Source organism: Haematobia irritans, chromosome 3, assembly GCF_050003625.1.
Source record: "Haematobia irritans isolate KBUSLIRL chromosome 3, ASM5000362v1, whole genome shotgun sequence".
Classification (NCBI taxonomy): domain Eukaryota; kingdom Metazoa; phylum Arthropoda; class Insecta; order Diptera; family Muscidae; genus Haematobia; species Haematobia irritans.
The window spans coordinates 171,423,290-171,438,470 of record NC_134399.1 but is presented as its reverse complement, the minus strand read 5'-3'; the positions used below and the strand labels follow the sequence as shown (position 1 = coordinate 171,438,470).

The following is a 15,181-nucleotide window of genomic DNA, read 5'->3' as shown; positions in this document are numbered from 1 at the left end:
CCTCCACCAAAGCTTTGTGTAAAATCAAAGATTTTCGTACATCTAGAAAACGTGGAGCAGCATTACTGTGTTGCAATGTTATAACCGATGGCGTTAGTGTAGTAGATCTTGGCAAAGCAGATGTAGATGGCCCACCTCCAGCAACTAGCGGCTTATTAATAACCAATATACTTGGTTGTTCAGTAGTTGTTGTTGCAGCTATTTGTATAAATTTCTCATTTTCATCTGCCTGGGGATCATTACACATTTCTTCAAACTCTTGGGGATGGGATTCGATTACGGTTGGCTCACCACCGCCACCTTCGCCGTTATCTTCATCTTCATCATCATCAGTAATCCTGCTATCGTCGTTATCTAGTGTAGAAATTGGTCTGTCTCAATCATTTTTGGTTTGACAATAAAGCTCTTTGAGCGATTTCAGCTCTTCAATAAGAGCTTTATTTTGGTTTTCCAGCACCGCCACGCGATTTTCCAGGCACTTGATATATTCTTTCTTTTTTCGACGACATTCTCGAGCGGCTTCTCGATTCTTTTGTAAGCGTATCTCACGTTTTCGCGTTTGATCTTCGGCAATGACATTATTATCTAAAACAAAGAAATATACAAATATGAGAAATTATTTTCTATTGTTATTAAAATTATACAAAAACAAAACAATAAACATTTAAGGGCCAATTTCTAATATCCGAAACGATTGCTGTCGAATGTTCGCCAAGAATGTCCAAATCACCTGAATTTGTTATGATCAAAATCAGCTGTTTTTGGTGTTTCAGTATCGTTCGAAAGCTTTCTTTTCGAATATGTGAAATTGTGTTTGTAAATTGAAATTTAAAAAATAATAACTAAAATTGTTAATATTTACTAGGATTATATGGTATCCTATTGGGTAAATAAAATGCTGACGGGTTCTCTGGAGGTAAATGTATTAAGGAGGTACCAGTTGCGGGTCCTGCCGAACCAGTTGCCAAGGCGGGTATACCAACATTATCAGACATTTGCATATTTGTTCCACCTTTTTTTTTGTCACATTCAGAAACCACGTTTTCACGTTTTTCACATTCACATTCGTTCGTCATAGTCGAAAATATTTGTAAGAGTTTTTTTTTTTGGTTTTTTGTTGTAAACATTTTGTGTTGTCGATGTTCGCATTGTTGTTGTAGTGGTTGGGTACGAATTGAAAAGGATGTTCCCCCATATAATGAGGAAAAAATATGTGTGTTTTTTTATTGGAAAAATAAAAAAAAAATAAAGAAGAAACATAAATTTAAATTAATTTATTTTTTTATAAAAAAAAAAACTATAAATTCGTTCGTTTGGGTTAGTAAAACATTTAAGGATTTTACATTTAAATGCATATGTTCGATGTTTTCCATTTTGATGAATACAAACAAGCTTTGTGTGGTGAAATAATTGAAGTGTTTTAGTAACGGCGAATGAAGGTCCATAAAATACAAAATGTACATAACTCGTGTTCGTGAACATATTGTAGTTACACTGAACTAAGTGATTGAAAGATTCGTTTTTAGAATCGTAAAAGATTAGTACATTAGACACAATATATAGCAGGTTATTAGAACTTAGTTTTTAAAGGATGAAAATAATGAAAATTCTGGCATTGTAAGTCAGAGGACAATATACGGCTTATGATGGGGGTTAGTAACTGTGGGGGCGATAGGCGACGATTAGCACAAAAATGATTGTTCGAATTTGTGATGTTACAAAGTGCTCAAGTGGTGGGCGTGGTGGTGCCACTAAGTAGCCACTTTGGTAGCAACAAACTAAGTACATAGATATATATTTTTTTTATCCCATTATCATAATATAACCACAACAAACTTGTTTTTTTTTTTGGTTGACAAGGTATGAAGAAAGCATATTGCTTTATGTGAATGTGTTGGATGTTATGGAGATTTTTGTGTATTATATGATAGAAAGTATTTATGTGTAGTATGTATTCTATTGATAACTCTTACATTTTCTTTTCAATTATAGACAAAAGTAATGAACATGGAAAACGTGATACCATTAACGAATTTTGATAATAACAAAAAAAAAAAAAAAAATCCGTCCTGGCATAGACACAGAGGTGCTAGAGCTAAAAAATATGATATTTATTTAATATTCCTAATATTCATCATTCGGGCTTTTAATATTGACAGGCAAGGTGAAGTGTGACATAGTGGGTCCGGGATCTTGACATTTCGTCGATATATCCAAAAGGTTATGTTGTTGTAGGCGCAATTTCTGAATTTTTGCGTACACAGAAAAAAGGTCTTCAAAATATTTCCAATTAAAAAGTTGATTGAAGTTGAACATTTTTTCAATTAATAAATTAACATTAATACAATGAGCCTTTTAATAAAGATAGAAGAATTAAGTTAATTAAGTCAATAATTGAATTTTTTTTTAAATTTTTAATTTAAAAAAAATATTGACACAATTATATTTTTAATTAATTTAGTCGGCAGACTAAAGGTAGAATTACATACCATGCGTTCAATGCGTCCGATGATTGAAGAGTTGAAATTTCTCTTTGAAATCAAAAACTCGAATAGTCTGCCGCGAACAGAAAAAATTCAACCCTTCCATCAATGCACGGATTGACGCATGGAATGTAATTCAACCTTAAGTCAATAAAAATTGATGAAAACTTTTCTTTTAATTTTTAACTAAAAATTTTTTAATCAAACTAAAATAAATAGTTACGTTTTTAATCAAAAAATAAATAGACTTTTGCAACATTAATAAAATTTTTAATTGAATCAATTAAATAGTTAATTGAAATTTGCTAATGAAATCAATTAATTTTTTAATAAAGTATTTTTTTTAATGTCCAATTAAAACTGTGATTGATGATACAATCATTTTCGTGATTGAAGACATTTCAATTAAAAATTTAATTGGATCAATTAATTTCGTGATTGAATCAGGTAGACATTTTTTTGTGTGCACTGCTAAAAATTCATTATCGACATAAATATTTTTGCAATTTTTTTACAATTTTGTACAAATAAAATTGCGGAAAAAAATTGAGAATGAAAAATTTCAACAAAAATGCTTTGAGTAAAATATTTAAAATATGTATATACATTTTTTTCTGATTCAATCACGAAATTAATTGATTAAATTTGTAATTGAATTGAAATGTCTTCAATCACGAATATGATAGCATCAATCACAGCTTTAATTGAACATTAAAAAATACTTGATTAAAAAATTAATTGATTTCATTCGCAAATTTCAATTTGTAGCAGTGCTGATTAAAGCCAAAATCATTAACAGCATTACTAAATTTTATCATATGTTAAACTTCTCATAAAATGTTATTTCACATGTTAACATTTTTCTATCTGAATTATTACTATACTTATCTCACATATACAATGATAATTTTTGCATCTCAATTCTATTCTCAAATTGATCTATCTTAATAAAGGGTGATTCTTTTGAGGTTAGGATTTTCATGCATTAGTATTTGACAGATCACGTGGGATTTCAGACATTATGTCAAAGAGAAAGATGCTCAGTATGCTTTGACATTTCATCATGAATAGACTTACGATCTGCCACAACGTCGAATTTTCAGTGAATGGGCCCTAGAAAAGTTGGCAGAAAATCCGCTTTTTTATCGACAAATTTTGTTCAGCGATGAGGCTCATTTCTGGTTGAATGGCTACGTAAATAAGCAAAATTGCCGCATTTGGAGTGAAGAGCAACCAGAAGCCGTTCAAGAACTGCCCATGCATCCCGAAAAATGCACTGTTTGGTGTGGTTTGTACGCTGGTGGAATCATTGGACCGTATTTTTTCAAAAATGCTGTTGGACGCAACGTTACGGTGAATGGCGATCGCTATCGTTCGATGCTAACAAACTTTTTGTTGCCAAAAATGGAAGAACTGAACTTGGTTGACATGTGGTTTCAATAAGATGGCGCTACATGCCACACAGCTCGCGATTCTATGGCCATTTTGAGGGAAAACTTCGGAGAACAATTCATCTCAAGAAATGGACCGGTAAGTTGGCCACCAAGATCATGCGATTTGACGCCTTTAGACTATTTTTTGTGGGGCTACGTCAAGTCTAAAGTCTACAGAAATAAGCCAGCAACTATTCCAGTTTGGAAGACAACATTTCCGAAGAAATTCGGGCTATTCCGGCCGAAATGCTCGAAAAAGTTGCCCAAAATTGGACTTTCCGAATGGACCACCTAAGACGCAGCCGCGTCAACATTTAAATGAAATTATCTTCAAAAAGTAAATGTCATGGACCAATCTAACGTCTCAAATAAAGAACCGATGAGATTTTGCAAATTTTATGCGTTTTTTTTTTTTAAAAGTTATCAAGCTCTTAACAAATCACCCTTTATTACTATAGTTATCTCACATATACAATGATAATTTTATTCATCTCAATTTTATTCTCACATTAAGAGATATTTTTATTTTGTTGGCATGTTGTTATTCTCACAAAAATAACTATACGCTTTTATTTATTTTTTTTTGTGGCTTGACAATGCTACTCATCCTAACATTGTTTGTTTTTGGATTCTGATATTTTGTTAGTAACATATGCATCTCTTAGGTTAGGTTAGGTTAGGTGGCAGCCCGATGTATCAGGCTCACTTAGACTATTCAGTCCATTGTGATACCACATTGGTGAACTTCTCTCTTATCACTGAGTGCTGCCCGATTCCATGTTAAGCTCAATGACAAGGGACCTCCTTTTTATAGCCGAGTCCGAACGGCGTTCCACATTGCAGTGAAACCACTTAGAGAAGCTTTGAAACCCTCAGAAATGTCACCAGCATTACTGAGGTGGGATAATCCACCGTTGAAAACTTTTTTGGTGTTCGGTCGAAGCAGGAATCGAACCCACGACCTTGTGTATGCAAGGCGGGCATGCTAACCATTGCACCACGGTGGCTACCGTGCATCTCTTGGGATAGATTTGACTCAAAACACCTGTAATTTTGGACACTCAGTGCTTAGCTTGATGCATAATCAAATTGTAAAATTCATTCCTGTACTTGCTTGTAAATAAACAAGGAGAAATGCGGAAAGACAACGTTTTTTTCATTTCGAAAGGCAAACATAAAAAAGTATAACATTATATTTGCAAAGCCATAAGAAGACCTGGTGTCTATTATGGCCTGTATCCTGAAAATTTGTACTGACGTTGTGTCTTACTGAGTCTCAGGAATAAAAATATAAAAACTTTATAAAATTACAAAATTAAGGTGATTTTTATCCCCTTTTTTAAATTAAGGGGATTTGTCACCTTACAAACTAAATTATTAATTGATTAAATTAAAAATTTAATTGATGTTGTTTGCAAAACTCAATTAATTTTTTCATTAAAAACGTAACTTTTTTCAATTACTTTCTTAACTGACTTAGTGGTTTTAGTTTGATTAAAAATTCAATTGTATCAATTAATTTTTTAATTAAAAAATGTCAATCATTGACTTAATTAATTTAATGTTTCTATCTTGATTAAAAAGTTAATTGTATCAATTAATTTATTAATTGAAAAAATCTTCAACTTCAATCAATTAATTGGAGATATTTTGGTGATATTTTTTTCTGTGTAGCATTAGCACATTTTAAAAATACAGTATGTCAAGAAAGTCTTTTGACATTGCCAAATATTTCAAATTCCAGAAATAATTGAAGTAAAAATCGAGTTGTTAATTCGTTTTGAGAAAAATAAAATATGTATACTTTGCAAAATACATAATAAAATATTTTTTAAAATTAAATTATATTTAATTTTGGAACAAAACATAAGTTTTATCCTATTGTCAAAACACTTTCTTGACATACTGTATGTATATGTACTCCCATATGAAAAAAAGTTAAAATAAAATTTAAACCTACTTTTCCCGTATAAACTTTCAATAAATTGTTTTGTATATGGGTAACAGCATATTAAAACCTAGAAAATTTGGTTATCTTTCAGAACCAGAAGAGAAAGAGTAGTATTCTCAAGTAGTTTCTGAGATTTACATTACATTTACAGCAATTAAATAAGCGTTGTTTTGTATTTGCAAATAAAATGGAAAAAATGGGAGAAGAAAATTTGGTTATATAGATTTGCGATAGTAGAAATGTGGCCACCATGTCTATACTCGCAAAATGCGGTGTTTATATCTGGTTTTCATTGCCTTTCTTCGTGAATTTTGTTTTGTTGGCTGTTACAGTCAATATATGTCTTATTTTGGTATTTGCAACAAAATTGTGAACACCTATGTTCGCCTAAATTTTGTCCACATTTCAGAATACAAATTTAACTTTTAGCTTACATAATTTAAAATTTATAAAATCCTAACAAAGTACAACGAAAATTAAATATATCTAATGCCATTATTTAGGAAATTCTATTGAATAAGTAATAAGAAATTAATATACTAGGCAAGTTGTATATATTTAACCTTCAAGAAAAAGAGCCAAAATGAACTAAATTCCATTTGGTCTGACCATCGGACCAAATTCAAAAATCTTTTGGACCAATGTTGGTCCAATTGTACCAGAATGACAACGCTGTCTAATGCGCTTTACAGACTATCAGTTATTCCGGACGGAATGTCGGTGTTTGTAAAGAATCTTAAGGGCAAACCCTACGACACAACACGTTGCGGCGACAAATCCGCTAGTATAAGGCCATGTTCGCGTGTTGCGGGGACGTGTTAGCATAAAATCAAAACAACTTTGATTTTTTCCGGTTGGGAGACACAAATCTTCACGTGTAAGGGGATGTTCGCAAAATATTAGCAAAAACAAATTTATTTTCATAATTAAAACTAGTATTTCTACAATGAAATTGATGAGGGATCGCTAATTCAGCGTGAAATTTTTATTGTTTCTCCCATTTTTACTAAAAAAATGGCTCTTCTTATTTCTTCATGTTGTTATCATAATTGTTCGTGCAGTGTGAGGGTAAAACTTGAACAAACACACAACAAATAAACGAACCTCTGTCGTAGTGTTTATCCGACCGTCTAAGGTCCGCTTTACAGTGTGTCGGATCGATACGACATGTCGGCGATGACTAAATAATCGGTAAATGTGTTATCGATCCCATAAACATGCAGCAGTATCGATTATGCAATCGGACTTAACTTATGATGTGCACAATATATGGGATATGTTCGACACGAGCACTGTCGTCCGGAATAGTCTGTAAAGCGCATAATTCCTTGTCTGAAAATGGAATAATTTTGCCATATCTTACCAAATTTTTGAACTCACCACTAGGCATTGTTGTTCTCTGGCCACGTATAAATTCTAGTTTCATGAAATAACACGGTAAATTTTCAATATTCAACTCCAAAGTTGAATATTGAAAAATCATGCTATATTGACATCATAGACACAAAAAATATTTTTTGTCTTCAATCACAAAATTAATTAAATGAAAGGTATTAAGATTACGAATAATCGTGTATAATTGGATCTGTGATAGGTTAGGTTAGGTGGCAGCCCGATGTATCAGGCTAACTTAGACTATTCAGTCCATTGTGATACCACATTGGTGAACTTCTCTCTTATCACAGAGTGCTGCCCGATTCCATGTTAAGCTCAATGACAAGGGACCTCCTTTTTAACTATAGCCGAATCCGAAAGGCGTTCCACTTTGCAGTGAAACCACTTAGAGAAGCTTTGAAACCCTCAGAAATGTCACCAGCATTACTGAGGTGGGATAATCCACCGCTGGAAAACTTTTTGGTGTTCGGTCGAAGCAGGAATCATGTATGCAAGGCGGGCATGCTAACCATTGCACCACGGTGGCTCCGTGATAAGTTAAGTGGTTCAAAAAGGCCAAATTTTCAAAAAAAAAATTCATATTTTACAATGGACCTTTTCCCCAAAGTATAAATAATTAAAAAAAAAATTTCTCTTCATGGACGTATAGATGATACTTTAACGTAATAAGACCAACTAGAAGAAAAACGACCGAAAAATGACAAAGTTATAAGCAATTGAGTGAACAAATCCGATGTCAAATCATGCAAATATGAGCAACTCACCCACACAAAAATGCTTCTCGGCCACAGAGAAATGTATTTATGTTTGGGTGAGTGGCTTATATTTGCATGATTTTACATCATTCAATTGCTTATAACTTTGTCATTTTTCGGTCGTTTTTCTTCTAGTTGGTTTTATTATTTACGTTAGAGTATCATCTATCTTCAATGATTTATACTTTTCTGGCGGAAAAGGTCCATTGTAAAATACGATTTTTTTTTGAAAATTTGGCTATTTCAATATATACCACCCACTAAACTTATCACAGATCCAATTATACACGATTATTCGTCATCTTAATACCTTTCATTTAAGTACACAGAAAAAAATTTCACGAAAATTTTTCCAATTAAAATCTTAATTGAGTTTTAAAAAATATTTAATTAAAAATTTAATTGAATCAACAAATTTTTTAATTGAAATAAAAATCAATCACACAAATTAATAGTATCAATTAATTTTTTAATTGGATCAATTAATTTTTTAATTGACTGTCAATTAATTTTTTAATTGATACTATCATTTCTGTGATTGAGGACATTTCAATTAAAAAATTAATTGGATCAATTAATTTCGTGATTGAATCAGAAAAATATTTTTTTGTGTGTACCAACAACGATATAATCGGACATTATTTCTATCTCGAGATATAATTTGTTTTTTGAAAAAAGAGCGAAAAACTAAAAATAACGGGATATCTCAAAACCTGGGGTCAAATCACCGCAGTCGAAATCGAGTACTTCGTCATCGTAATGTAGTTTACGCGGATCACCGCTGTCGTTATCGAATTGTTTCAAAGTTGAACACGATAGGTAGCATGCTATCGAAAACGAAGTATGTAGTGATTTTTGAGCAGAAAAAAGGTAAACAAAAAGAAACAAGTAGTTGGTGAATATTGAAGTATTATTTATATATTTTGGAAAAATACATTTAAGAAAATATAATATTACTTGCAAACGGAACAAAGAAAGGAATGCTCAGTAGCCGCTTCAAAAAAACTTATTTTTTCGAGAATATATTTAAAAGCTTCTTTTGACAGACGAAAGCGTCTTTTAAATCTATGGATGTTAAACACAATTACACACAAAAAAATTTCACGAAAATTTTTCCAATTAAAATTTTAATTGAGTTTTAAAAAATATTCAATTAAAAATTTAATTGATTCAACAAATTGAAACAAAAATCAATCACAAAAATAATAGTATCAATTAATTTTTTAATTGGATCAATTAACTTTTTAATTGACCTTCAATTAATTTTTTAATTGATACTATCATTTCTGTGATTGAAGACATTTCAATTAAAAATTAATTGGATCAATTAATTTCGTGATTGAATCAGAAAAAATTTTTTTTTGTGTAGTTAAAAGAACTCACTTCAAAATAGAATCACAGGCAATGCACTTCAGGCAATGCTAAACGACTGATTTTGTCTCGAATATTTTTCCTTATTAATGCCACTTTCTACTCATCCTCTGAATCCGAAGACGAGGAAAACAAAAACACATGGATTCATAATAATTTTTACACATGTACATATTTTGATCACAAAAGTTATTTAGTAGACAAAATAAATTACGATCGAAAGCGGTGATCCAAAATTTTACAGCGATCGAAATGTTTCTCGATACGAAACAGAACTGATTTGGCCCCTGTTCCATAAAAAATTTTTAAACATTTTTTTTCGAATTCAGCAGATCAAAATACATAAGAAAAGTCGACTCTCATCAAGTGTAGATTTTCTGTGTAAACAAGTGTTATTGTCTCAATTAAAACAATTTTTGAATCAATTAAATTTTTAATTGAATATTTTTTAAAACTCAATTAACCCTCTGATGCCAAAGCCCGCCTTTAGGTATGCTTCATTTAATAAGGAAGCTTTTAGTAAAATACACATTAAGACAACAAAAATGGGCAAAATGAAAACAAAACTTATTTGAAACTATTCAAGAGGCTTTGCAGCATATGCTGAATTTTACGGTATACATTTTTCTTGCTTAGGTCTCTTGCTTTTGTGTCGCTAACATTGAACATTTAATCAGATGGCAAACAAATTGGGTCATTAGAGGGTTAAGAATTTAATTGGAAAAATTTTCGTGAATTTTTTTTCTTTGATAAACACATTCGGAAACATGAAAAGAAAATATTTTTGACGGCTAGGTTGTTGTATTTATTCGTCGCGGAAAAATCTTTTGCCTACCGGATATCGCTAACATATGGTTATGTTTACACATTAAAAAATTAAAAGGGACGGGAAAACCAAGAGTTATTTTTGGCAAGCCTCTTCATTTTCAACGTGTAATTGTCTAATGTGGTGTTTTACCGTCTGGGAGGGGGGGCTCATTGGACCTCACTTTTTGGAAAATAAGGTTGGACCAACAGTTACGTGGAAGTAAAGGAGAGTTATGGCGAATCGAGATTTGATTAATGATTTTTTTTCTGTTTAGAGTTGGCGGGTATTGATCTGAACATCGTTAACTTTCAATGAGACCGCTCTAAGGGTGGCAATTGGCTGATATTGCTTTTCATTATTAATGTCATCCTTTCTCTTTATTATGAAAAAAACATCCAATCATTTATAGTGTTAGGGAACTATATCATATATACTAAATTTAAGAAGAGTTTATTCTAATTATATATAGTTATTATTATTATTATTATTAACCCCATGATCATGTATTAATTACAAAATGAGAGACATAAATATGCAATAGGAATTGATATTATAAATGATTCGAGATTATGAATTTTTCTAAATAATGACAAAAACACAGCGTATTATAGTAATGAAATGATGAAACATTATGATTTCTTTGGTTGTCGTCTCTGAACATTTAACGCCAATGTGAATTGAATGTGGCGTAAGGTGGAAGCAGAAGTGTGATTTGGTTGGTGTGAGGAAATAAAACGAGCGTAACACAACTTATGGATATATGGTACTTATGTAATAATAACAATAAAATCATGTGTGAATAATCGAATTTTATGTTTGTCTGCAATAAGAACTGGAAAAGAACCATATATGTTTTGTGAAGTTATTTGTGTGGCCAATCTCGATGATAAAGACAGTAAACAAATTGCATTTATTTGTTAACAGCGATAAAATGTTTGTATGTAGTATTTACATAGATACAATACATAATTTAACACATGATGATTATTATTAGTTTATTATTACTGTTATTATTATTATTATTATTGCTTGTCATTAATAATTACCTGTTATATCAGGTCCACTAATTTCCGAATAGATTTTATTATACGATGGTCTTCGTGTAAGTTCTCTTCGACTGCGTGGTGAATCGTCATCGGTGAAACTATCCTCACTGTTTGTGTCGAGGTGGTGTGTATTCGGTTCAGGTTTTATCTTGCAGGGAAAATGTGGAGGAAGCTTCAGTTAGTTCGATTTGTTTTAAATTCAAACATTGTACAAACATGTGATTTTTGTGACATTTGGCAGTGATGATGGTGTATTGTGGTGTTTCATTGTTGGAAGGGATAAAATTAAAAAAAGGTCGTATAAAATAAATTAGTTATACCAAATGTTTTCGTTTTAATTAAAAATGTTTAACTAAATTGGGTTAGTAACAAGCAATTTATTGTATAGATTCGTTATTATTGAAATAAAATTTTATACATTTCTATTAAAACCAATTTCAATTTGGAGAAAACTTAAAAAAAATTGGAAATTCGAAAATCCAATTTCACAAACAATTTTTTATTTTAACCTGATATCATTGTAGGCTGGAATTCTACGTATAAATTAATTATTGTACATATTAATAAAATTGTTATAGGAGTTTATTTATTGGACAGATGTCAATCTACACAACCCTAGCTATACATGTTTTATCGCAGGCTAAAGCGAATTTCCATTGCATTATAGATTTGAATCTAAGAAAATTTCACGAATTACATATATAGTCACATATATAGAACAGCGCTTCCCAAACAGCGGGCGCCTCACGGGTGGCGCAGCGTCATTTTTGATTGAGCAAGTTTTGTATCATTAAATTTGTTAAAACACAGTTCAGTCCAAGTTCAACCAAACATCAATAATATTCTACAAAAGAACGTACGAAACATTTGGGAAGCTCTGGTCTAGAGTAATACATTGGAATAATACATTGATCTTCTCCTTTTGAAGTGAAAGGATTGTGTTAGCGTGTATCTAGTACTGCAATATTAAATTTTCTGAAATTTTCTATTCGAAAATAGTGAAGTTTAAAAAAACTAGTGAGTTTTCGAATGAAAACATTGATTTGAATAATCTATCGAATCTTTTGTCTTCTTTGTGACAAAGAGACGGACTATATGGCAACTACACACAAAAAATGTTTTTATCTGATTCGATCACGAAATTAATTGATCCAATTATTTTTTAATTGAAATATATTCAATCACAAAAATGATAATAGCAATCAAAGTTTTAATTGGGCATAAAAAATACTTGATTACAAAATTAATTTAATCAATTAATTTTTGAATTAAAAATGTAACTATTTTCAAATACATTTTTAATTGACTTTGTTTTTAAATTTGATTAAAATTGAATGTTTGAAATATAGTTTTATTTAAAAAAAAAATAAAAATCATCACTTTTTTTTAACTGACTTAGTCTTCCGAGTTTGATTAAAATTGTATCAAATAATTTTTTAATTAAAAATTAATAATTTTTTAATTAAAAATAATTTTTTAATTAAAAATTTCAATCATTGACTTAATTAACTTAATGCTTCTATCTTGATTAAAAAGTTAATTGTAACAATTAATTTATTAATTGAAAAATTTTCCAACTTCAATCAACTTTTTAATTGGAAATATTTTGGTGACATTTTTTTCTGTGTAGGCATGTTTATCACAATAAGCCGAAATATGTTATACCAAGTATGGAATTGTGGGAGCAAACGAGGATACCTTTAGGAACTTTGAATATGTATACAGATGGATCTAAAACGGAAGAAGGAACTGATGATTTAATGTCAAGGACGTTAGGTCTTCTCTGAAGGTTACAAGCAAAGCAAGTGGATATGGGACTAAAATAATCGTAGAAATTGCGAAAATCTGATGGTGATGAACAGAGGCCAGGGATAAGCCACTTGTAAAACATATGTTAAGAATAGGTCTTAAAAATGATGACATTTGCAGATGGTGTCTGGACCTGGAAGTTATGGAAGACTCGTAACACATTTTGTACCAGTGTCCAGGATTATGTTTTACATGAAACACGGTACTGGGCTCGTTTTTCATCCATGCGGGAATGTAGCTTAAGAATCATATTGGACGGTCAAAGAAGAAGAACATTACCTCGAGGAATCACAATGGGCCTATAGTGGCCGACTTTATATAAAAAAACAAATATCAAAAGAATACTTTTCATTACAGTCGGATATCGAAACAAGAGATTAACTTCCACACACACACACATGATTTTATTTGCAATTAATTATTATTCGAGCTTTATGGACAAAGAAGATGAAGGAATTTGATCAATTGTCATTGAAAAGAAAACACCAGATAAAAATCCATACACGCCTGACTATACATATTTCCGTTCGGGTGAATCAACTTTTCCATAGTTTTTAGTATAGAACTGGCTGGGATAGATAACTCAATTTGGGCCCTATATGTTAACTTTTAACGGAGAAAACTTATAGGAATTATCACCTGGCTTTTTTCTTATAACATTTATTAGTACTTGCGCAATATCAAATAAATATACAAATTTTACAAAAAAATTATTTTTACAAAATTGGTTTAAAATAAGGAACTGCAAAATTAAACTTAAATGACATTTTATACAAAAATCAATTGATTTATTTGTGTTTTAATTTCCATTCCATGTTTTCGATTATTTTTAAATGTTCGCCATCAATTTCTTTAAACTGGGGGTGGATGGTGGTCTGTTTTGTATTTAACGAACATTTTACTCATATGTTTTACTCTTGTCGCATAACAAAAAAAAAAAAAATCCCATAAAATCCAGATGCTGAATAAAATTGTTGTCATTTGCATTTTAGCACTAGTCCATAATGGAATTAATTATTCAGAAATTTGTGATTTTCTTAATAACCTTGGCATACCCTCTAATAGAAGCAACTCCCTATGATAAATGGCACACAATACAAGAATTTGGAAAAATTTTCATCGAACAAGAGGAAAAGGTATGAATAATTAAAACTATTCAATAATATTATATAGATTACTGTATAATTCTAATTTATTATAGTATACATGGTTCGAAGCTGGTATAGAATGTGCTATTCGAAATATGACATTAATCACAGTTGATACGGTGGAGAGAAATCAAGCTGTGGATGCTCTACTGAGGAAAAAATTTCGTAAATTAACATGAATTCTACAATAATTACAAAAATTCTAAGAAGTAGAATTGATATTTTCAGAAAATATTCCAAATTTATGGATTGGTGGTAGTGATCTTGGTGAGGAGGGCAAATTTGTATGGTCCTCAACTGGTAAACCTTTCGAATTTACAAATTGGCAAAGTCAACAACCAGATAATAATAAAAATGACGAACATTGCGTCCATTATCGCAGGACATCTGATTTTGAATGGAATGATGCACAGTGTTGGGAAAAGTTTGGATTTATTTGCGAAGAAAATCATTTTCTTGTTGCCGCACGCCGAGATTTGAAAATTAAAATGAATTTTATTGAGAATTTATTTTCATTGTAAATAAGATGGAATTATGTAAACAATAAAATAATTCACTAAAAATTTGAGTTCAATGATAATTTTAAAATAAATTTGGTCGAAATTGTTCAGTTGAATGATGCTTAGGTTAGGCATAGTGGCAGGCAGCCAGCCCATTATTTTATAGCAATTTCGATTGGTAAAAAATGTGTTGCATGTTTTACACCTTACCCCTTAAATCGAACATTTTTGTTCGATTGGAAAATCCAGTGGAGCCTACCCAAAATGTGCACGTTCGATTGACGAGGTTGTTAGTTGTTAGCAATAATCGAAAAATTTCTTCAAATTTTCTTTTGTTGGCAAAACACTCGTTTTGTTATTTTGTATCAATATTGCACATTTTGGTTCGTTTTCAACCACTGACAAGGGTTTCGCCACTTTGTGGTAACACCATAATAACCATTTGTATGGAACACTTTTTCCCAAACGAAATCACCATTCGA

The 15,181-nt window shown here is 31.0% G+C and overlaps 2 protein-coding genes across 10 annotated transcripts in view; one reads left to right on the top strand and one right to left on the bottom strand.

The window, feature by feature from the left end:
* Positions 1-218: 218 nt before the first annotated feature.
* Positions 219-15,181, bottom strand: part of CrebB (Cyclic-AMP response element binding protein B) — a 53,169-nt gene continuing 38,206 nt past the window's right edge. For 7 of the 9 annotated variants that reach the window (XM_075303227.1, XM_075303226.1, XM_075303224.1 and 4 more), the window contains exons 4-6: positions 11,243-11,414; positions 863-1,012; positions 219-585 (exon numbers count right to left, since the gene is read on the bottom strand). In XM_075303227.1, coding sequence (XP_075159342.1) covers positions 377-585; positions 863-1,012; positions 11,243-11,414 — 531 coding nt within the window. In that variant the 3' untranslated portion in view covers positions 219-376. The remainder of the gene's footprint in view (positions 586-862; positions 1,013-11,242; positions 11,415-15,181) is intronic. The other 2 variants (XM_075303230.1, XM_075303231.1) reach the window with 2 other exon arrangements.
* Positions 14,022-14,762, top strand: LOC142232413 (lectin subunit alpha-like). Its single transcript, XM_075303232.1, has 3 exons — positions 14,022-14,187; positions 14,253-14,364; positions 14,428-14,762. The coding sequence occupies exons 1-3, from the start codon at positions 14,056-14,058 to the stop codon at positions 14,718-14,720; spliced, it is 537 nt and encodes a 178-aa protein (XP_075159347.1). The 5' UTR covers positions 14,022-14,055; the 3' UTR covers positions 14,721-14,762.